General features: G+C 40.7%; 1 protein-coding gene across 3 annotated transcripts in view; it reads left to right on the forward strand.

Annotated features, from left to right (window-relative positions):
* st3gal4 (ST3 beta-galactoside alpha-2,3-sialyltransferase 4) overlaps positions 1-18758 on the forward strand; it is a 30947-nt gene extending 12189 nt beyond the window's left edge. For all 3 annotated transcript variants that reach the window (XM_053422281.1, XM_053422283.1, XM_053422282.1), the window contains 9 exons: positions 1071-1152; positions 1490-1579; positions 2842-2939; positions 3411-3474; positions 5882-5977; positions 10056-10245; positions 10694-10831; positions 17441-17593; positions 17677-18758. In XM_053422281.1, the coding sequence (XP_053278256.1) occupies positions 1071-1152; positions 1490-1579; positions 2842-2939; positions 3411-3474; positions 5882-5977; positions 10056-10245; positions 10694-10831; positions 17441-17593; positions 17677-17766 (1001 nt within the window). In that variant the 3' untranslated portion in view covers positions 17767-18758. The remainder of the gene's footprint in view (positions 1-1070; positions 1153-1489; positions 1580-2841; positions 2940-3410; positions 3475-5881; positions 5978-10055; positions 10246-10693; positions 10832-17440; positions 17594-17676) is intronic.
* The last annotated feature ends 6707 nt before the right edge of the window (positions 18759-25465 follow it).

Here is a 25465-nt window from a genome sequence, read left to right on the forward strand (position 1 = left end):
CAGGACTTTCCTTTTACTTATGAAAAACGCAACAGGTGTGTCCAACATGTTCACAATAACAATTGGGCGGCTCGATTATCGCCTAAAAATAAAGCAGTGCTTTCATCCTCCTCCTCTTATGCCTCATTCAACTCCTCTGGTCTCCTCTCAGCCACAAACCCCCCTGTAATATGTCCATCCTTATTGTCAAAAGCTCTCGAATCTCATTATCTTCTAAAGTTAACATGTTTGTTTGTGTCTTATATCTGTGTGGCACCTCTTTTTTTTATCCCGAGGTGTTATAATTTTTGTATTTTTCACTTTAACCTCTAGCATGGATTAGAAAAATCAACATTAGCCCGCTCTCTTATTGTGAATTTGCTTACTCGGACGTTCACTGGACATTTTATTTCAGGGCTGAATGACTGTAGCAACTGACTCTGACATTTGCTCTCTCACATAAAGTCCCTCTGGAAACCTTCATAGTGCATGTCTGAAAACTGTCGAATTGAATGAGTTTTTTTTCATGCAGGTCTGTCAAATTCAGAAGCCAACCTCTGAAGCTATAGTCTCTTGTCCCAGGACAGAAAACTTATCATGGTATGAATGAAAAAAAACAAACAGGAGAGTTAGTGTCTTGACTTTAGAATAATTTAATGACGATAATGTTATATTTCCTGGCTTCATCTCTGCAGCACTCATCCACTTACTCACTGTCAGATGTACCTTTACTCACATGACTCATGTTTGAAGAGGGGCACTTTGAATATTCTGTGTTTTTCACACTCTGCTGTCTGAAACCATGAAAGATGCACGCTTCCTGTTCATCTGTGCAGTTGTCTTTGAAAAGCAAGTGTCATCGTTAGTACGCTGCTCTGTTTTAGGACTGATACCACACCTGCGTTGAATAAAAAGTTGTTTTTAGGAACTTAGAATGCACATTTCTTATTAAAATGAGTAATTATTTACATATCATCCATGCAAACTTTGAGTCTCACTGAAGCCAGCATATGTTTTTACATATGTGAAATTTGATTATTGTCTTTTAAAAATGTGTGTACATTTGTGTTTTTTGTCTTTGTTGACTAAAGCATGGTGCCTTAGGCTTCTCCCAGTTCTCCTCTTCTTCATCTCTTTTGTCACGTACTACTGTTCCAATGCCATACTTCAGAGGTAAACACACACACACACACATATACACAGTCTGAAGACAAAATATTCTTTCTTTATTCTTTCTGTCTCCATGGCCCTAGTATTGTGGTCACAGAATAGCAGAAATGCCCATTTCTGGTAAAACATAAGCTCATGAGGGCCGAGTATGTGCTGAGTCACTAAAAGTTGAGAAGACATTTGGATCATCCAGTGGTCAGAGCTGACGCTCAATTTTGGCCCTTCAAACATGCCCATTACTGCACACTTCTTGAGTGCTCTGGACCCAGTTCCTGGCACGTTGTGTATTTATGGATTCAGCAGTCCTCATGCCAAATGTGGTGATGTGTCTGTGTTTCAGCTACGGCGGCACCAGCAAGCCTCTGAACAGCAGCAGGACACTGTGTAGCAGCTGGCTAACCCAGAAGAAGTGGGAGAGCCTTAACTTTAAGTGAGTAATGGCATGTCTGTTTTATTTTTTTACACAAACTGGAGGGAGTTGATGGCTTATTAAGGGAGGGAGGTGTGCCAACATTTTATTTGACCATAAGGTCTTTATGAAGGAAAAGTAAACGTTAGTGAGAAAGAGCAGGGCTTGATTTATAAAAAATATTTTTCCATCTAAATCATTACATCAAGTTTCAGTAACTCAAGCGGAATGTCCTGAAATGGTTGAATATATAAGAGTTTGTATAAAACCCAGTATAAGAATAAGAAAAAGCTCTGGATAAAGATAGTAACTTGTTTGTCCTCCTCAGGTTCTGCTTTGTTAACTACAATCATTGTTCAAAATCCTCTTCCTCTATTATCAGTTTATCCAGCTGTATATTTACTGGTCTTTTCTATGGGCTCCCCCCTCTCTTACCTAATAACGATATGGTCTCCATCTGTCGCTTGTCCCAACCTCCTCCAGGGTCACAGTTTATTTCTCCAGCCCAGCAGACCTTCCGCTGCCCCTTAACCCCCAGAACACTCAACATTCATAATCCCCTCTGTTTACTCCTGCAACAGAACAGGATTGCATGATAGGCTTCTGCTGGGTTGCACTTGGATTTTCACATCAGTCATTACAGTTACAGCGAGGCCTTCCAGGCAATCACAGTGACATTTCTCTAATTAAACCCGTCCCTGGAGTTTGATCCTGATCCCCTGCGGAGAGCGAGCTGGCACACATGGGTAATAAATGTCTCAGAGACTCACTGTCAAAGACAGTGGGTCATAAACAGCTGTAGTCTGAAGCCAGTGGACACAGAGAGGCGATTGTTTCACATGTTAGAACCTGCCACATTTGTATCCGTCCACTGGCTCTGTGAGTGTTTTTGTTTTCCTTTTCCCTCTCCTCAGCTCAGAATCGCCAGCAGAGGATTTTTAACGAGGAAAATTTCAGTCCAGTGACATCATATAAATGGCTGCTTTGCTTGTAATGAGTCTGGTTTACGTTCTTAATAGATACCAGAGCATTTGGCAAAGTTAAAGCACCAGTCAAGCACATCAGGCAGTTTACCTGTTTGGCAGCACAGTTGGTATTATCCATTGTGTATCTCGATTATCGCCAAAAAAATAAGCCGTGCTCTTCATCCTCGTCCTCTGACGCCTCTTTCATCTGCTCCAATCCCCTCTCAGCCACAAACCCTCCTGTAATATGACCATGCAGTGGAACCCTGGGCGCTGCAGTTTGATGTTGTAATGGCTGCTCTGACATTTCTCATGCAGCATTAGCCGACAGACGCAGCTCTTTCTGAAACTGGAGGATTTCTTCTGGCGGGAGCATCTGTCTGAGCTGGCTTTACCATATGGCGTTAAGGGAAGTGGTATGTCGACTTCATATTAACCACAGCACAGCGTTCACTCAGCACAATGTCTAACACATATGTATTATATTTATTTTCATTCTCTTTATTCACACATTTCTACTCCTGAATAGTTGCCGTGTAGAAATATGAACAGCACACCAGCTTCAACTTCAATTCAGATGAATACCTATTTTTACCCCCAAAAATCTTTGATTACTTGAATAAAAATACTTTCAAATTTAATCCATGACCACACTTGACAATGACACCTTTGATGCTTTATGTCATAAAACCACACGGCATAAGAAGGTCACAAGAATCCTCCATTGTTTTTTTTAAATAACGGATCTACTTGTAATCAGGACCATACATTGCATTTATGACACCTGGTACTTTCTGCCCTCACAACACTGCACCTCTTGTTTGTGAATTGCAGTTTTGAGAGAACCCACACCTTTTCAACGGCTGTTTTCTCACTTTCCCTTCCAGAGCTGTTGCTGCTGAAAGTTCTTGCTGTAACTGCAAATGATCAGGTGCCAGCCAACATTGAAAAGTAAGTGTGAGCACACATTAGCCCCTTTTCCACAGATGCTACAGAAGTGTTTTATTGCACCAGCCAAGGCTTTGCTTAATAATAAGCCATTTGTATCTTGTATTTACTTACTTCCTCTATTAAGCTGTACTACATTAATTTTCTGTCCAACATGACTTATTTACTCTCATTATGGGTAATTGGATGATGCCACATTTAACAAGCCTGTTCCTCAGAACGAACAAAGCACAAAGCACAATCAGGTTTTGCTCAAATAATGAATAAGATAAAATGTGCTTTTATTGATCCTCCGTAGAGGAATTTCAGAATTACCACAGCGGCAGAGGGAGGCAGGAGAAGGCTGTTTTTGTAAATGTGCAATATAACGATACAGTTTGTGTAATTGTGCAATTTGTCCAAATTCTTTGTAATATAAAATATACAATATGTGCAGCAGTTGTTCGTGGATTATAGGTTTTGGTTTAAATGGTCAGTTATGTATCAGAGAGTTTTCTTTCTAATTGTATGATCAAGTGTGTGAAATTGAGGATGTAGTTGAAACTATTGTGGAATAATAAAATAATTAGTTTCAATATATAAGTATCTAAGTCCTGCTCATGCAGTTGCTAAATGTAAAGATGATGTAACACGCTGATTAGCATATTCCTGATATCCTTGCAGTTTGTCCACAGAGGACAGGTCTAGTACTAAGTTAGTTGATTTATTTGATGGTCCACCAATGCAACGGCCAGTCTGACTATGGACCCCCAAACTCCTTGGTAATATGCTAAAACCTAATATGTAACCTTTTTTAAGTTTAACCAACTTTTTCTTTTTACTTCTGTTAACTTATTGCAAGTTAAATGAACAAGTTGTTTGTTGTTTTTTGTTTGTAAGCAAGATTAAGCAACAATTATTGGATACATTACCATGCAACATGGTGAAATGATGCAGTATGGTTCAGGATCATGGATTGGATCATAATGACAAAAAAACAGGTTAATTTAGGGGACTGTTATTTTTTAGGGCGGGCACTTTGGTGCAGATCCCTCAAAGTTATGTACTCTACTGAGTGATAGTCTAGTTGACTGCGATTAAATAAGTTGTTCTCTATCCAGTTTAAATTTTGTGTTTTAGGAAGGAGCTCAGATTTTTCAAAATATATTATTGTGTTTAGCTTTATCCCTCATGGCGGCTTTTGCTGTCCTGCCAGTAGTCACAATAAGCTTGGACTGCATTCCTCAATACGACCCTGGTGACTCAAGTGCATTACATAAGACGGTACCAGCCAGTGTTTGAAGAACAGACCTCTATTCATTATGGATTTCATTCTTTACCTTGTACAGTCAGACACGTGATGCTGTTATGCATATCTAAAAAAAGTGTGGTTCGATTAAATGTTAAAACATCTTTCCATATCCAAAGAAACATCCAATCAAAAGTCATAGTCAGTAAACCAAATGTACAATCAAATGAAAAGAGACGCCAGCCATAGTTTAGGCCTCCAAAGTCTCAAATGTCAAGTCACTGTAATGTATAGTTGGGAGCACTTAGGTTTGGTCAAACTCATGCTCATCACAGCCCCTGTCTGGCAACAACACAATTGTGCAGATGCAGCAGAAATGTTTTCTACCAATCTGCTGATTAGCCACAGCTCCTTGAGTGATATGTCTTGAGTGCTGTGATAAACAGTTTATTGGAAGAGGCAGTTTTCTTGAAATGCATAACATTAAACAGCAAATTTGTGGGTCCAATTACTGCGAAACACAATGAAGATAAGCTTCTGCTTAGCATTCTGGCATCCCATAACAAGATACGCTCCTCGTGTCTTCCAGGCTGCACAGTGAATCCCCTCTGAAATAATTGGCTTTTGAAGGGCAGCCAAAATATTGTATAAATTTCAACCAGACGCTCTGTTTTTAGAATAAGCACGGTTCCCATGTGTCCGCTGATCAGGACAGTGTCCAGATTTAGTCTCAGTTTACCTTCATCAAGTAGATTTTGTTAAGTAAAGCACAAAGCAGAGCTAAGACAAGAAAAATGCATCAAAACACCACAAACCATAAGTTGGAAAGAAAAAGCATAAACCAGCACATGGAACTTATTTGAAGAACACTGATGGTGCAATGAGATAAAATGACACAGCATTTTTTTGCAGGGTATGAGGATGTTAGTATACTGTTCTGTGCACTCCTTGCACATGCATGGATTTTAGGTGCATGGATTTTGAGGATATTTAAACACCATTGTTTATTTACGATAAGTAGTTCTCAGATTTTACAATATAAAAATAGTTTTTCCTGCCTTCTCGAACTAAACAAACAATGTTTAACTATATTTTTTTCAATTTGTAATCAAAGAGTAACGTTTTACATTAATAGGACTAACAACTTGACTGTGTGTATGTTTGTGTGGTGTTTCTCCTCAGGCTTGAATGCAGAACCTGTGTAGTCATCGGCAATGGCTTTGCTATTAAAAACAGCTCATTGGGAAGCATCATCAACAAATACGACGTCGTCATTCGGTATGAAGCAACCACACCCCATGACAGTATTTTGTGCAATCGAACTCTTATTCTGTGAAGAGGAAATAGAGATGAGTTAAAGAAAATAGCATATGGGTAAGCACGTCTTACAGGGGTGACATATTGTCATACGGTTACAAATAGTGACACTCAAAATAGGAATAATAAACAACAGGAAGCAGTAAAAATCTCTCCACAACTACCTTCATGTCTGAGGGTACTTGGTTAAATTGAAAACACATTTTACCTTCAAAAGTTAATGTGTTGTTCCCCACTACACGAGCACAAACACAAACACACAAGTCAATGCAGTTTATCAATTCATTTGGGTGTGAACTTTATCCATGTGTCTGCCTGACCATCTGACCATCTGACCCTGACATTGCGCCATTCCTGCCGGAAATTAGCAAACTCCTGGGTCAAATCGAGTTCTTTAAAAGGAAGAAAAAAAGCATCTAGTTTACTCAAGGACAAAGGCAATGTCGAGCATCTGACTCTGCAGACTTGGAATGAACACATGCATTCTGAGTTTTTATAAGCCTCTTTCAAAAAGCCAGAATTTGGCCTGGCCACAATGCATTTTTTTCTTCCCCCCTCTACTGCCCTCCCCTTCCTCCTCCTCCTCCTCCCTCACATTTCTCCCTTCTCTTCTCAGGAGCAATTCGTTCCCCCGCCATGTGGTTATTGACATCCAGGATTCAATACATGCCTGAGACTTTGACGTCAGCGGTCTGTTCCTGTCATAGAAACACAGCTAGACTCAGATAGACCCTGTTGAGACACAAGTTTCCAAATTGCAGTCTAATCATTTAAGCAAAAAAGCTCAGTGTGTTGATTATTGTTCGAGGAATGAGTTATGATGTGGTTGTGTCAAGAATTTGTTCAACGTAATAAAGCCAACGTGTTCCCAGAATGAAGCACATTCAGTATCTAGTTTTAAGAACTCAACAGTCCAGTGGCGATTTTAGACTGAAATTTCTGGTGGGGCAATTTTGTATGACGTCATGTCACCGTCACAAAAATAGAGGTAGCTGATTATTATAAGCAGTAGGCCTATAAAGACCAGTAAGATATAATATGGGCTGCATTTTGTGTGGCAGCAGGGAGAAGAAATCCTATTTCAAATACAATTCACATGCTTTAGCGCTCTGTGCGTCACAAAGATGTTGCCTATAATACAGCGTCGGTCACATGCCGGTCTCAGCCAGATCCAGAACATTCTCAATACATCGCAAAAGAATTTTAACAACAGTATAAATATAATATCAAGTCCTATACAACCAAAAATACCTGTTCAGAGGTTCAGCAAAAGAACAGAAAACATCATTCGTCATTTGGTCACATGCCTAACATAAAAAAATACACGGTTCAACAGGCATTCTTCAGGACACAAAATGGCGAATACCAAAGCACATGCACCGAAAAATAATACATGTTTGCTAGCTTGCTGGAACGCTCTGAGCTAACTCACGAATGAAAATAAACCATAAAAGACTGAAGCAACTCGACTACTACAATCTTATAAAACACAAAACATTCTCAACAACTTACAGATAACTTAAACTACGAACTTTACACATTAGTGTCGCGCTGTGAAACATCAGTACCGGTCTCAGTCAGGTCCAGAACATTCTGGTAAGAACCGTGGCAATACAAACTATGACCTATAGAGGGCGCCAAACACTTAAACACTCAATACAAAAATAAATGATATACGAAGCAGAGGGAAGTGGGGCACATCTGAAAGTGCCCCATCTCCCAATGTTAACTTCAGCCTGTGTGGTTCACGTTCATTGGTGTTTCCATGGCAACAGTATTAAGCTTGGGTCGTTGCCCCACGAGCAGAGACGGACGGCAAGAGAGAAGCGTTTCACAGAGCAACCACACAGACAGAAACACACACGAATCAAATTACTCCAAACAAGACTATAATGCTTGTGAGTCAAGTTTATTCACACACACATTCAAGCTACTTTGCATATAAATAAAATAAAATATGTTTTGCCACAAAGTACAGATGTATTGAGCTTTCTGCACAACAGCGCCATCTGGATCTGGTGGGGCAGTGCCCCACGTGCCCCTAATGTAGAAACGCCACTGCAACAGATGCACAAAGTGTCTGAGAACAATTTCTTTACATTATCTCTTTAAAGTTGCAGTGTGTAGCATTTAGTGACATAAAGTGATGAAGTTGCATGTGGCGGTTGAACACCCCTCACCTCATCTTCCCCTTTCTAAATATGACAGAGAACCTGTGGTAACCTTCAGTTTTCATAAAAAAAAATGTGTGTTTAGTTTGTCCAGTCTGGGCTGCAACAAGAAACATGACCGCCTCCATAGAGAGGAACCCCCTGATGTAAATATAAAGTATTTTAATATATGGGGCCCATTCTAGGGTAAATAAAACAACAATTTGTATAATTTAGATGAAACAAATACTCGTGAAAACATCGCTAGGATTATTTAATGGTAAATTTCTGTCAATAGATCCATTTCACCAAAATCTTAAACACTGGACCTTTAGGGCATGTTGGACAGTGAGCCATGACCCGGGACATATGTGGAAGGACCAGATTAAAAAAAGATCCTGGTGATTTAATGTTTTACACTTCAGATCAACAGGACTCCTGCAAATACTTAATACTTATTTACAAAAACGAATGAAATTGCGCCTTTTCTAATTCAGACTCATATGGGTTAGGGAAAACGCATGTCGCAGCGAAAAGAAAAGCATTTAGACTTAATTTGATAAAGAAAAAATTTGATTGACGTAACATATAAAATAACTTGGTTGGCTAACCAAACGGGGAGCTTGAATAGTTGTTACATCCCTATATTGTTGGCTTCAGTCATAGTCTGTATATAAAAGTGGATGATGACAGGACTGTCCTCAAAATGTGAATCCAAAGCATCTCAATCGCCTCCTAGTGGTTGCAGTAACTTTCATAAATCCTGCTTCCTCCATGTTAGTTGGTAGGGCACGCCTCAATCAAAAAAATCAAAGTACATGTCAAATAAAAGATACTCAAAGATGGTTTCTGATATCTCAGGTAGTTCTTATAACATTGATGAGTGTTCAATGCTTATTTACTAGTAAGCTTAGTTTTATTTAGTTATTTGAAGCTAGAAAAATGGGGTGAAACATGATTGACAGCTGAGGCTGACGCACAATTGGTCCAGCATGAGTGCAGAACTTTTTGTTGTAGCCCAGACTGGACAAATTAAACACCCATTTTTTTATGAAAATTGAAGGTTACCACAGGTTCTCTGTCATGTTTGGAAGGGGAAGATGAGGTGAGGGGTGTTCAACTGCCACATGCAACTTCATCACTTTATGTCACTAAATGCTACACACTGCAACTTTAAAGAGATAATGTAAGCAATTGTTCTCAGACACTTTGTGCGACTGTTGAGTTCCTAAAACTAGATGCTGAATGTGCTTCATTCTGGAAAACTTTGGCTTTATTAGTTTGAACAAATTCTTGACACAACCACATCATGCTCAGGACATTAAGCATAGCTGGCTTTCATGCTAATGTAACATGCTAGCTATCAATGCAAAGCGCAAGAGAAGTGCTTATGAAATTAAATTCACAACAGTGAAATACCAGGATCAACAGATACATCCACCCCCCTTTTGCATTAACTTGATGATTGATGATGATTGGCTAACACCTATGCTTGAGTGTTTGTTTGAACATGAGTTGATTAAATGGTGCCTCAATAACTATCCAATTAATACTTAGCTCGACTTGATTTTTATGTTGTTACAAATGTCAAATGGTTTGGATTTCAGTTTTTTTATGTGTACCATCCGGGGATAAGTATAATGTTAAAATTAGTACACATACATTTTTAAAGCTTAAGGAGGCTCACACTGATAATTACGTTGGTTAGCTAGAGTCCTTTTTCCAGAATCCCTACAAAAGAGGTGGGAGCTACAAGGTTAGCCTGGTCTAACCAATTAGCCAATTCTGAAGTTGTTTCAAAGTTCAGGATGATTTCAAACATGGAAATACTTCAAAAATGAACCATGAACACGCTTGTCGCTGAATGTAGTGCCATGTCCCTGCCTCAGGTTGAATGATGCCCCGGTGAGAGGATATGAGGAGGACGTGGGGAACAAGACCACCATGAGGTTCTTCTATCCCGAGTCAGCCTCCTATAACCCTGGACTGCACAACGAGCCCGGCACACTCATGGTCCTGGTGCCTTTCAAACAGCAAGACCTGCGATGGCTCAAAGAAATCCTCTATAATGAGAAGAGGGTACAGGATATGTGTGAGAATTCACTCTCTCTCACACAGACACACTCACAAACTTGTTTCACTGTCTCTCCCTCACATAACAACAGTCCTCTCCTAAACCTAGCCAGCCATCCATATTAGGAACAAATACTTGAGAGGTTTGACTTCAGCGATGCTGTGTCCTTTAGAGTTAAATGTAGTTTCCACTGCAGCGTCTGTTGCTCCAGGTGCCTTCAGGCTCCTGCTGCTAATAGTTGCAGGGTCATTAACTGCTATTTTGCAAATCAATTCAGTTGCCTTGAGACATGAGGGAGTCATAGGTTTAATTGCATCTCTGTTTGTCTAAACGAAGTCAGTGGACTGACCCAGAATAGGGATATTTTCCTCTCTCTCTGTCCTTTTGTTCCTTTCATGTGACATAACATCCTGCCTCTTATTTTTGCTCTATTGTTAATGTGAACATTCCCAGGTCAGGAAAGGCTTTTGGAAGCCCCCTCCCCAAATCTGGTTGGGCGACATCAGTAAAATCAGAGTGCTGGACCCCGACTTTCTGCACCAGACTGCAGAGAGACTGCTTCAGATCCCCCTGCATCCCAAGACTAAGCAGGTGAGAGACTGCTTCAATGTCTCCGTTATGAGAATCATGCCCCTGCGGAAGTGTAGATTTTATTTATTTCAATCAAATCTCCAACTTCATCAGTCCGGAAAATATGACCCCAAACTGAGGTGGTGATGCTTCTGTCTCTGTTGCAGCTCATTTACTTTGACCTTTTCTGTCATCCACGTCTGCAGTTTTCCCACCAGCTCTCTTGTTTGTTCCCTTTCTCACTCTTTTTTCCATTTGCCCCTCGTTGCTTCCCACATGAATGTTAACAAGGCGGGACGGAGCATCCACTGATTAGCCACAGCTCCTTGAGTGATATGTCTTGAGTGCTGTGATAAACAGTTTACTGGAAGAGGCAGTTTCCTTGAAATTTATCCGGGTCAACTGCGAATTTGTGGGTCCAATTACTGCAAAACACGATAAAGATTAGCTTCTGCTTTGTATTCTGGCATCCCATTCCAAGATAAGCTCCTCGTGTCTTCCAGGCTGCACAGTGAATCCCCTCAGAAATAATTGGCTTTTGAAGGGCAGCCAAAATATTGTATAAATTTCAACCAGAAGCTCTGTTTTTAGAAGAAGGACGGTTCCCAATGTTCCCTCTAGGCAGAGCTGATCAGGACAGTTTCCAGATTTTGTCTCGGTTTATCTTCATCCAGTAAACGACTCAGTTAAATACAAAAAGTAGAGCAAAGACAAGAAACATATTCAAAAAACAACAAACCATAAGTGGAGAAGATTCAACGTAAACCAGCACACAATTTGATTGAAGAACTGTGAAAATTCGAAAAATGTCACGTATGAAAAGTTACCATGACAATTTCAAATATTACATTTTTTAATTTCAAGGCCTAACAACTTGTATTTGTGTGAGATGTGTTTGTTGATCTTCATTGTGTTCATTTTGTGTCTTAAAAAAATGAAAAAAGAAAGTAAACGCAAGAAACTTAAATCCAAACACAACGAAGCACAAGAAGCATCCGCACACATAACATAATGATGGAGCAGCGATTGTGCAATGAGAAAACATGACGCATTATTTGTTTTTCTTTGCAGTGTACTATTGATGTGTTTTTGTTACACAAATTGGACCTAAACTCACTTTGGCTGAGGCGTTAGGATTTTGAAACGCTCTGGGATTTTGACTTAGACCATTACTCAAGTAGAATGGAGTTTTTATTGGCTCAATGCGTCCCATCTGCCAAGTGGGGCTTGTTGTGTGTTTGGTGGGGATCGTCTCTGATGTGATCCTGAGCCCTAGTGTTGTTTTTGGTTCTGCTTGTTCCCCCTTCTCTTGAGCCCTTTTTGTCCAAGAGTCACTGGGAGGAGGAGGTGTTTTACCCTTTTTAGAGCGCAGTACAAACAACTGGCTGGTGTGTTAGAGGAGCGAGCAGTGGGAAGGCGGTGATCCCACAGGCGACCAGCGGGCTCACCCCACTGGAGCTCTGCACCATCTGCACAGGCTGTATGAAAGGAAGGGGTCAGGGGAAGAGCAAAGTAGGCAGGAGGAGATGAAAGATGGAGCAACAGGCTTGTTTAATAACTGCTAAAACATCTGAAGCTGCTGTCAGGGCTGCAAATATCTATTTTCTTTTTAAAACAACTATGAATTAAGATTTTGAACACATTAGAAAAGCTAAATTTGCCTTATTAAACCCATCTCATCATCATGCCTCTTCTTTGTGACTCTGGGTTGAACATTTAGAAGGTTGAGGTCAAATAATTCCCATATAATTATTTCTTACCCATGAATACTCACCCGAAATTCTTCAGACATAATCACTATTTATACTGCATACTTGCCTGATAATACTCTTTATAGGAGCCCAAGTAGCGTCTTTGAGGTGAAAAAAGTTATTCTGTCTATTTGTGCTGCAATTTAAATTGAATTGAGAAAACCAACCACCTTATCATGGTGTATAGAAACTGATATTATTAATTCAGGGTGGCATATGGTTATGAGGGGGTCGTAAAGGCTGGTTTAGATTATTAGGGAGAAGAAGACTCCAGGTCTATGTGAGTCGAGCCTCACTTAACTTGAATAAAGAGGTGAACACCTCTTTGTGCAGCAGCGGTGGTGCAGCTTCCAGGTTCTGTGGTCTGAGTCCTTCAGCAGCTCTTTAATCACCGCAGCCTAATTACCGCAGGTCACTTTTACAGTTTCAGAAAGAAAGCTGCAACCAACATCTACCACAGGCCAAGCAAACAGCCCATTCCATCAAAAAGGTTTAGATCAGGCACTGCAGCCGTCCACAGAACACCAGCTGTGGTCCCTACTGTAGCAGCTCTGCGCCCTCTTCACACCACACCCTCCTTTAGATAGAGGCCCTGCCAGATCGACAAGGAACAACTTGTCCCTTTCCTACCCTTCTTTTTCTCGCACGTACACACACGCTCTTATTTTCACACTTTACTCACCAAACACATTCTTGTCCTGAGCTCTTGTATGTCTGGTTCGCAGTGGGGACAGCACGCAGCCGGCCCTCGCCCCTCTCTCACCAAGGCTCCTAGGGCCTGAGTCCAAACTATGCGCTGGGCTGGTTCGAGGCTCACATGTTCACCCGTGTACTGGTGACCACATGGGGTTAATACACACAGAATGTCAGCTGGGTCCTGATGCGGGAAGCCCATCTGTTTCTGAGTTAAAGTAAAAGACAGTAGTGCTCAGTGCAAGAGCAAGTCAAAGTGATCTGTATCCCTACAGCGCCTTCTTTCATGCATCTCTTATCAGACATGTCTAGACTTAACAGGAGTCCGCCCTCATCTTCGAAATCCCTCGGACTCAATGTCTTTCTAAGTGGACATCTTCGTGAGTGTCTACCAAGTATTATTATATATGTGTATCCCTTTTCTGTTTTTATTTCAGTTTTGTGTCCATCACAGTAACATCATCCACCCGCTTGCTGTGAGTTTTCCAACACTTTTTTGCTGTATTCTCACTCTGGCATTTTCGTTCTCACATATACAGCTACAGAATTTAATGGAAAATGTCCTGAATTCGGTTCATGTCTGAAAGCAGCTTTGAAGACACTGTACTTTGATGCAGGTCTTTCAAGTTTGGCCTAATAGTTGTGGTTTGCCTGAACATTGAAGTGGAGGTTATTTTGCTGTACAAATGCAGCACTAAGCAAGACAGATACAAATAGGTGCATGTCACCCTAAGAACAGTGAACACCCATGCCCTCATAAGCACAAGATAAACTGTTGTGCAGGAATTCATTTTCAAAACAAAACAAAAAAGGGATCTGATCTGAGGGGGACCTCAGAACAGCCAGATCCAGACTCCAAGATAACTGGAGCAAATAAAAAATGCAGTCAACCTAAACAGAGAGATACCCGACAGCAGCAGTTTAATTAACAAACACGTGAAGGAGAAGAGCTGCAACATAATGATGCTGTTTTATGAACAAATGTTAAAGTCATTAAAATAATTGACTCACATAATATTCCCACCTTGTGTGCTAACAATAAAACATTCTGATATGCACCACAGGTTCAATTTGATGAATCTTAGAATGACACAAAGGGTTAAGGGCAATCATTTTCATTTCACTTTGAACATTTAATTCATAGCCCTTTTCAAACCGGCGTGACACCTTAGTAATCTGCTCAAATAAAAATATGTTGATTTTTGGAAAAATACAAAACAGAATTTGTATAAGCAAAATTAGACGACGGAGAAAATACAAAAATTAAGGCAAAATAATTATGTCGAAAAAAATAAAATTGATAGCAAACGAATGAGAACTGGGGCACCCCCACCCCTGTCCAATCAATGAAGGCAAACATGCTCAAAACCAATATTATAACAAATTAAATTTGTTTTTTCCATTATTGTATCTGAATCTGTATTAAATTGACAAAGGACCTTTAGTTTTGTTACCAGTAGAAAGTTTAGGCAAACAGTAAGCACTTTATCTGGAGGAATATCAGAAGTAAGTTCTTGTGAACACGGGCGCATGCACCAGTGCTAAAGCTGGAAAGTAGATATGTTCTCTGGGCAGGAGTAGAGGAAACGTGACGATAACATGAAGAGCTGCAGAGGAGAGAGATACGAAGAGGCTGTTGGTGAAAGTGAACAGCGGGACGGAGAGAGAACGGCTCTTCTATCTCCAGGTCATGTAGAAGTGATTCTCTTGCCTCTGTGAACATGGATAATCATTGACAGTCCTATGTGGAACTTGAGGCACCACCGGGGTCATTGCACACAGTAAAAGAGTCCGCCAGGCGACAGAACCGTGTTGGTTGTGTCGCTAGGGACGACACAACCAACACGTCTCAGCCCATTAATCCTCACATGCACAGTGCCGTTTCTTGTTTTTTTCCCAGAACAAGTGAAAAGATCAGGGTCTAATAACGTCTGCCCAGTAGTGATCAGGGAATCGAGCCACGTTGAAAAGGTCCTTTGATACATATGCAGTTGTCTCACTGTTTCACTGTCATTGATCAAAACATAACTTGATCCGAAATGACAGAAATCATCTTTGAATTTTTTACTTTTTTTAACTTTTTTTACTTCCTCCCTCAAGAAAAACAAAACCTGGTCCATCGAGGCCGCTGTTGGGGACATTAACAAAACAATAAGCACTGCAAGAAAAATAACTAAATGGGTCCTTGGTTTTTAAAAGGTAACTAATATACAGTAGTTCCCCACCTTCACCCACTAATCTATCAAAAGGATAGAATAACAGAAGAATTGGACCTTAACCAAGAGATCGTGGGAGTCACAGAGATGACAAACTCTTACAATAAGCAAACCAGCAAGACAAACCAACTGAAAGTGTTGATCTTCTGACAGCATCAACCAAATGCATGATGAAACCAAACCTCCTTATAAACCCTCCCAGCATCCCAGGTGCATCCCCTCGCTCCTAGTGAGCAGGGGAACCCGTGACCTAGTTTCTGATCTCCATATGATCTCTGTGGCCATAACACGCAAACAAAATGTGTTTATATCTTATTTTCTCACTCATACTGTTGATAAAAGTGAGAAATACTTCCAGGATCCGCACCAAGATGTGATGCTGATAGGTTCAGTACTTTTTGTGTACTCCTGCTCAAAGAGACACACTAACAGACACGCCTCCTCGTTGGACGTCATAATAAATATTCAACCCCGTTCTTAGACTGCAGCATTTTTATTCTCCACAACTGAATACGCCTCACACATCCATAAATAGTCACTTTTTTTTATTTTTATTTGAAAAGTATAATCCAGAATAAGGAGAGAAAAGGTCACAATCCAGATGTGCAGTTCTCTCAACATCAATCCAACGTATATTTGGAGCTCCGCTCTGCTTCTGAATCCTATAATACTGCTAATACCTGAAGTATGTGAACAAATTGATTATTTTCAGTTTTAGAGATTCATCAGCAGGTATCCTTCACTGATAAAGGATGGATACATTTAATATCCAACAGATGCAGCATCACTGTGGACTTCAATTCTGGAAAGAAGGAATCACTCAACTGATTGTATCACTGCTCAGGACGCACACTTTCAGGGCCTGGGCTCTGAATGAATTTGAAAAAAGGTGCCTTTAAAACCGATTCAGTCGCTTTCAGGCGGCCAACACGTGAACACAATTCCTTTGGTTTGGTGACTGTAGCCTCTGGAAACAATCATGTCTTATAAATTACAGAAAGGCCTAAAAATGTATTGAAGAATTCCAGTTTCTGTTGCTTTTTACTGCTGTAAGTGGATAATCGTCAATAGTGGGATGACAGGAAACGGAGGGGAAGGAAGGAAGAGCGAGTTTCTATAAATGGATTTGAACTTGGGATGTTGTGGTTCACGGCCGACACCTTAAACCCTGAAGGCCAAAGGGACATAAGATTATGTTTTACTGGCATCCAGAGTCTGTTCTCCAGAATTATCATCCACTTTCATTGAGCGCTTTACTTCTGTGCTCTTACATTTTTCAGAGGACATATGTCAGCTGAAGGTGAACCGTCGTCTTGAGTGTTATGACCAAAGATTTCGAGTGCGAACTTGGTTTAAAGTTATTTCAGGCATCCCGAGTGATTTCCTTCAACAGTGTGCACTCAAGTAGCGATGAAGCTGCTCTCCCACACACATGTTGGGCAGTGAGATGGTGCTGCAGTTCGGTTCTGTTCAACAGCTCATATGAAATTTGAATTTTCACATCACTCGGCTTTTATTAGGTGGGTAGCTGTGTGGGATGAAGAAGTAGATGTCCGCAGGAACTGTAAAAACAACACAACTTACCAATGAGCAGAGACAGGAGTGCACTTGGAGGACGTTGTTTTGATGAAGTTCATGTGTAGTTCAGCAAGTCTCTGTTGCACTCTACTACCATCTAGTGGTGAAATGAAAGGCTAGTTGAAAAGGCTATTTTACCGCAAGTCTAGTTGCCACTACACAACAGATCACATAAGACGATCAGTCTCTTTGAATTTACTCTGTGTAGGAGTGTGTCAAACACAATTTTCATTATATCCAAGACACATATATAGTAGCAGATTCAAGACAAATCTGGAGGAAAGCAGGAAATGCGTCTTGTTTTGATGCCACCATTACATTTTCAAATCGTGCACATAGAGGCTTTAGCAGGTTGTGTGCAGTGAGCTGTCATTGAGTTCCGTGTGTTACAGAACCCGGTGCATCCGACCACGGGGATTCTCGCCGTGTTTGTCGCCCTCAACTACTGTGATGTGGTCCACATTGCTGGGTTTGGATACCCTAACTCAAAGAGCCAAAGGCAGCCCATCCACTACTACGGATACGACACCATGAGGTCTATGAAGGTGGGTATCTGTCGTCTACAATCTTTGGTGAAACATGCCTTCAGTTCTTTCACTTGTGACGCTCCTCTTTCTCTACACTGCAGAATTCTTACCACGACCTCAATCACGAAGCTGATGCCTTAAAACGACTGGAGGATTCAGGAGCTGTTTTATACCTGCACCCACATTTATGATACACACACACACAGTTTGATTGAATCCAAAACAAGTAATTTTATGTGGCATCTGGGATCCCGATGTGCCTTGTACAGAGGGACACTGGTGCATTAAAGATGCTGCAGTGTAACAAAATGGGCTGTTTGTCCACCTCAAGGTAAATCCACTAAAAGTGCTCGCTCTTGCCATTGACAGGTTCAGATTGTTATTGTTATAAGTGTCTGACAACATTATAGATACGATTCTAGACCTTTTTGTGACATCCTCATGTGACCAGAAACGGCCAATATGTGGATCAAAGCCTCCAGACGCCTTCCCCAAAAGTAGTACTTGTACAATGCAGAGCACAGGAGTTGGTGGTCCACCGCTGTGTGAAGTATCTGAGTACCTCCATCACCACTGATCGTCACACAGCAATGTCTGATAACATTGGTTGTTGGATGATTCCAGTGCTTTTCATGTTTTTAGGGCCACATGATCTCATGGAACAGGTGTTTTCGAGATTTTTATAAATGTCACAGCGTAGAATTGATCTTTGAGCATTTCAGATCTGCATCTCAGATGGGAGTATGTGTGGGAGGTTGGTGGTGGTTTCCTGTATCTTGCACATCAGTGAGCTTTAAAACGACACAGATGACTTTTATAATGTGTTTTAGTTTCATATTTAATTTTATCACATGAGACATATTGTTTCTCCTGAGCTCAAAGTCAATTTCACTGATGAAAAACTACAAGCAAAAATTGGGTGTTTTTGAATCTAAGGGGTTATTCTTGTCGTGAACTTTTTCAATGTACATTTTAGTTGAGGTGAAAATGAAACCTGCTCAAAACTGATTCACACAATTACGTGGATGTTATTCATGTGACTTTCTCTGACTGGAAATACAATTTGTATTTTTTACAATTAATAGATTAGAAATCCTTTGTTTTATTTATGAAGAAATTTCCAGATGCAAATAATAAATTTTTGTATTGTAAATAATGAAATAAATTTTAATTAATAGAATAATCCATTTGAATGTCATTATTTGCAGTCCATCTAGAATGGCCCAACCCATATTATGTCTGTCAACATATTTATGTTCATGTGAATTATTGAATGCGCTCATGGATCAGCTGCATGGCAATCACTGCACTTTGATGAGCTGACCTGAGAGAGCCTGCATTAAGCCGTTATTTGTTTGGCAATAACACTGTCCACCACTAGATGGCAGAGAGCCTCTGTTGCATTGATGCTTTGCAGTCAGTGCGTTACTGCACTGCACATGGTGCAGTCATGCAGCAGCCCATCTCAAAGTGCCTGGGGTGATGGTAACAGCAAAACCAGCACCAGCACATGTGCGAGGAAATACACGGAACATCTGGAGGTTCAGGACATTTCACAATGCTTATAATGAGACTGACTAACATACACTTGCCACTTAGTGACAGATGTTAATGATGGTTTCTAGCTGGTGCACACACAACTCTTTGTTATTAGTGGTGACGTGAATGGAGTTGTGCCCTTGGCATTTAAAACTCAGGCCTGCTCATGTGATGGCGCACCATCATTATCAGCCGCGATCAGAGTGACATTCGACATTTGTTTCGCTTGCAATCATATTTCTCACAGTAAAAGGTGTAATACAACCACAACAACAACTCCCACTTCATCTGTTCCTTATTGTAGCACATTCCTGGTATTGTGGTTTGAGTGTGTACACATAAAACATCAAGGGATGCACACTTCAGTGCAGTGTGCTATCTGTTGACTAGGGAGATAGCCCTTCTGCTCAAGGTCAGACTACAAGAACAGATACTTTTGTACTTTATGTAAGATGCACTGTGCCATGGTAGTAGCAGTACTCCTAAAGGGAGGTTTTTAATGCCGTCTACTACTTTAGCTGAGGTACATTTGCTCAGCTGCATGATCGTTTTGTCTAAATCTGTGTGTTTTTCCTGCTTGTGGCTGATACGGGAGCTATCCTCTTTGCAGCAGAGACCACCACGCCTGCCCTCTTTTTCAGTTTACTGGATTTGTCAGTTGTTGGTGCTAACTGATTTCGCCACAGAGACCCAGGCTGACAGCAAACACAACATCCTTTTCAGCCCACTTAGAGCTCATCAACTCAGCTCTGAGAGCCATTCATTACGTGTGGAGGGGGATGTTGTCTGTAGGTGTGAAACCATCCTTATTCAAGACCTCCTCATGCTTTCAGACATATTTAAAGGAAAGCCTACAAGCTTTAATAAGTCATTCACATTCAGACGATTAGACACGTACAGTTTGTGCACATGATTCTAATCAAGCTGCTTTCACAGATGCACCAAACTCCGGACATTTTACTTAGATTCTCTGAAAGGCTGTATTTGAAAATGCAAATGTCCATGTGAGGTGTTTTGGACGTTTTCTGGAACTTCTCCTGCCAGCCCCCTAGTAAAATGTAGGAAAATTACTAAATGAGCCCATGTGGGAATAGAGAAGGAAAATGTTCGGAATATTGTTTACTCGCGAAATGTTGATCACATTTCTGATATGCAAGGGATGCAAAAAAATAACCCCAAAATAATAGAAATAGCTCCAGATGAAAAAGAGGTGCAATACAGAAGCTCTGATGAAGATGTCAAATTGGAATGTATACGTCGTGTCCTGCACGCTCGACTCAGGTACCACCCCTCACCTGAAAGTTTTCCTTGTTGTAAATGCATCTGACCTGGACAATCTCCTGCGGTGTTCATGTAAAAGGCAAAACCTGAGTTCATGCCTGAAAACTGCTTCAGATGCATTAACTCTGAACTTGCAGTATTTCTCCAAAAGATATATCTGACCTTTTTTTAAATCAAAACTATCCATACTGTTGATATACATTTGTTTTCCCAACAAATCAAGGGAAGTGTTGTTGCTTCATGCTTGATGGCCCGTGCACATTTTCCATTACATAACAGGGAGTTACATAGCGGCCTGTCTGTGTGAAAACTGAGAAGCCAGGTCAGACTTTTCAGGAGAGTCAGCATAGCATTGAACCCCCCTAAGTCCGAAGCGTGCATGAGTGTGTGCTGCAGGACGTACTGCACAGTGCTCTGAACCAAAGCATCTTATAGTGCCATGAGTGCATTCACTTTCAGCACGGGTAGCTCCTGTGTGAATTAAACCGCTAACCCTGGTGATCACGCTGTGTCGTACCAACTGAGCCATGAACACAGGCTCTTCTATGCATGTTGTCGTGGCCATATGAGCCCATGTAGCGGCTCTGCACAATACGATTCATTTGGAATGCATAGCTTTGATCTTTCAGGCAGACCCCTACAAAACTGTGACTCCACCATGCTCTGGTTCTGATTTGACAAATCAGCATTTTCAAAGAAAAATGCATGGACCGTGATGATTGCAGTTCCACTGTGTAAGAGCGGCCACAGCTCCACGGCGTCATTACAGTATATCTCATTACACCATCTGCTCTCCACACAGTGCCACTGCAGCGTCCTGCTTTGAAGCAGTTGTTTCCTACTTTTGAAATGATGATCGTCTGTTAGATTACCAGATTAATTTGCATATGCTGCACGCTAATTTGGGAATATTAAATCAAATACAGATTTTTTTAATTGAACAGCTTAAATAATAATCAAATAAAAGGCATCGTACTTATGCCGTTGAATGTTGAACCAAAGGGATCAGGAGCTCGAACACTTTCTTTTGAGGGGACACAAGCCAAAAAAGCAACAGAGCCATTGTTGAGGTTAGTTTTCCCTCTGAAGTCATTGACCTGTGAGGAACACAGCGATCTGGTGAAGACACCTGAGGCCTCTTTTATTCTCAACACCCCAAAAAATAAATAAAGACAACATACGATGTGGCTCTATGGTGCGACTGTGTCAGGAGCCCAGTGGATGTTTTGTGTGGGAAGAGGTACAGTACAGACCCGGCAACCCAGAGAGAGGGCATCTGGCTTGGCTCACTGATAACTCCCCCACAGCCCCGAGAGCTGCCGTGAGTCAGGTGCTCATGCAAACACAACATTGCCATGGGAACGAGGGGGAGAATGAGTGCGAAATAGGAAGAGTGAGGGAGAAAGAAGAAGAAAAAAAAAAAGATAAGCTGCTTTTCTCCACTGAGAGTTTTGCTAGTTCTGCTTTTCCTTCATAAAGCTCCTGTATGATTTCCTCTCCATACAGAGAGGCTTTGGGGTAAAGGGGGAAAAAAGAGCCTGATGCACAGTTTTCTTGAAAAGCAACAGCTGTCGACAGAATAAAAAAGTAGAAAGACAACTTCAAATCACTTTATGCTAAGGGGTTCCATGTTACTCTTGCACAATTGAAAAGGTCAGCCAACTCAGCTGATTAAAAGGCTAACACGCCGTCATTGTTTCCTCACAGGCGGCCAGAGGAGCATTTTATCTCAGCTGGGTGTTTGCTGTTGCTGTGAACTCATTAAAAATGAAACATTATGGTTCAGCTGCTGAAAAAGTAAATTTGGGTTAGAATTAATGTTTGAGTATCAATGTTTTAGTATCAGGCTTTATAAAAATTGTCACTATTTTGAAAGTTGATATTGAATGAATGCAGATTAAAATCATAAGGAAACAGAGACCTGTTTTGAGTCCAAATTTGAGCCACGTGTTAACGTTTCAAATCTTAAAATACAATTCAAAATGCAATCAAAGAGACAGTTGAACAAGAGGATTTCAACATTGTCTCTCAAAGCTGCTTTTTATAGTGTAATTTGTACACGTTTGTTTATGCATTTCAATTTTAAAATAGTGACAATTTTTATATGTTTTTAAACTTGAGCATCATGAAAATATGGTCAAAACTAATAAAAAATACATAGATAAATACATGCAGAAGGAAATAATTTATACATAAATAACTAGAAGAATATTTCTGTGTTTCTACATGTAGTTATTTAATTACTTGTTCATTACATGTATTCATGCATTTATGAAGATGTATATCTTTATATATTTGAAAAATGTTATATGACTATATGTATTTCCCTCTGTCCTGTGAGAAGACTTAAAAAATTGTCACTTACTAACACTACTGACAATAAATGGTTTTCAAGCTTTTCACAATGTTCCTGTAAAATGTTCAAGATATATTTAACGATGTGTGGCTTTTCTAAAAGCTATAGAGCTAGCAGAAAACACTGAAACATGAATTGTGCGTTAATTTTGGACAGATACTTGGCCCCCTTATGGCCCCTGATTTAGAGAAATATTAGATCCGCCACTGGTCACTCAAGAGATGACTAGTAGCGCTGAATAAATATGTGTCAGCTTTTCTCTAGCTGCAGATATTGTGAATCAAAGGTGGCAGATGGATGAGTCATTTACAATGACTACATTCTTTAAATGTACAATATTTCTTCTTGATGCAAAATCTCCCTCCAAGACTTATGCCGTTGTGAGAGTCAAGCAAAATAAACCTGGAAGCAGAGTCAGTGTTTGGCTAAGCACGGCCGGTACCATCGAGGTATGGGAGGCTTTAGGTCAGAGAATAGACCAGGAGCTGTTTACCTAACTGCTGAAGTCGCCCCTCTCCAAATGCCCTGCAGCTGCAATGCTGAATGCAAATCAAACCTCTCTATGTTTAGTGTGTGTGGATGTGGTGATTTGTTCTGGCTCTGTGTGCAGATCCCCAGGTTGTTTGTAGCTCTAAGCCGCATAAGACAGTTATCCCTTTCTACACGTGCAGTGTGACCCTGTCCTCCCCTCTGTTGTACCAAAGGGGGCGGAGTCTCCTCCGGGCACCAGCGTGTCTCTGTCAGTCCGTCTGCACGTCCTCGAGGACTGGATGTACTGTACTTCTATAACACATGACCCACTATTTTACTTTTATGTTTGTGTTGCTGGAGATGGCAGACGGCCGAACGGCCTGTACAAATGCTGCAGCAGGCGACTTCCCACTATACGTGTGTGTATGTGTGTGTGTGTGTGTGTGTGGGTGTGTGTATGTGTGTGTGGATTTGTCCTGCTGTCCTTGTGACTTATGGTACAATTAAGGATGTAGGTTGAGGTTGTGCGAGGGAATGAATCTTTCGAATGTTACTAAGTTTGATTCATAGATAGAACATAAAGATGGATGACATGACTGCTCTCAAAGTAAAGCCAAAATGTCTCAATCGCCCCCTGGTGGCTGGCTGCAGTATAGGTCATAAATCCTATTTAAAAATATTAGAATTAAATTATCAGAGGATAAACACATTTATGGTATAACATATTTAGAGAGGTGAAAACTCAACCCTCCACTCCTTCACGCTCATGAATTCTGCTTTATTGGAACTTACCCGTAAACTCCACTACTGTGATCTGATTTTCTTCAAATGTGCATTTTTTTTTGTTAAAACTTTTCAATAGCTAAATAAACACACTCATGTATGACCTTCGAACTTTGTCAGAAACTCTGCAAGAACCTGGGGGAGCAAGTTGGTATTTAAGGTCTTTTTACCACATGTAAAGACAAACACCCATCTTTTGTAAAATACTAATGACCAGGAGTAAAAAGAATGAGTTAAGGCCAATGGGTAGTACCATACAAATGAAAAGGGAAGAATTTGAATCAGGAATGCACAAATTAACAATTCTTTAACTTGCATTCGATCGCCCTTCAGAACACACTTATGAGCGGTCATATTAATTTTCCTGGGTAAGGGTCAGGATAATCTCACATTTATTAAAAGCGACTTCATAGAGCAAGACTTCTTCATTACACAGCACAGAGACAATATATTTACCTCAATGAAACCAGACATAATGGTAGCGGATCCAAGACTTCAGCTGTAATAGTCTGAAGTCTTATTCCACATCCCAAACATTCAACGCTCAGACCCTCCACAAAAGTCAATAAAAGCTTAGCAAGCGAGGTACTGGAGTGCATTATGTGTTGACTTATTGCAGGACAGACGCCGCCTCCTCCTCACCACGGAAAAAGAAGAGATGCAATGAGAGAGAGAGAGAGAGGGAGAGAGAGAGAGAGAGAGAGAGAGAGAGAGGGAGAGAGAGAGGGAGAGAGAGAGAGATGGATATACAGTTTGATTTGAACTCATTATCATTCTTTATCTATAGCAAATTTAGTCTTTAGTTTTTCACTGCAGAAAAAATAACCAACAAAACAGTCATCCCTTATTAAGTAATGTCTTCTAATTCTATGTTGTGTTGTGACACTATTGTTCCACAACAGAGACAGTCCCTTATGTTTCCTGTTCCACTATGGCACACTATAGGAGTATTTGTTCAATACCATGTGTTTGCTGACACACAGGAGCACTTCACTTATCAAGCCGTGTTGACTGTAAATCCACACCAACGGTTCGGAGATGAGTGATGATGGGACCTGTCATGCTGCACGGCATCCCACTGTTATTGTTATATACAGATAAATAAAGTCTGTATATGTGTTAAGGCTGTAAGCTTGACACAACTTTTTTCCGCGTCTCGACTCCTCTGCTGAATACTCAAAATAATTGGACGGAAGATGGCACTCCTATGGGAATTTTTTTAAGGGCCTCGTAATGTAAATTTACATAATAATGTGTTGTCACTTTTTTCTGTATCCAATCCACTTTTTTGGGAGCGAGCGGAAGCCTTTTGTACCTGTCCCCTCGAAGTGGTAAAGCCCAGCCACGTTATCAAGAGGTCAATTCTCTCTCTCTCTCTCTCTCTCTCTCTCTCTCTCTCTCTCTCTCTCTCTCTCTCTCTCTCTCTCTCTCTCTCTCTCTCTCTCTCTCTGTCTGCTGGT

The sequence above is a fragment of the Pleuronectes platessa genome, chromosome 5 (genome assembly GCF_947347685.1).
Source record: "Pleuronectes platessa chromosome 5, fPlePla1.1, whole genome shotgun sequence".
Taxonomy (NCBI): Eukaryota; Metazoa; Chordata; class Actinopteri; order Pleuronectiformes; family Pleuronectidae; genus Pleuronectes; species Pleuronectes platessa.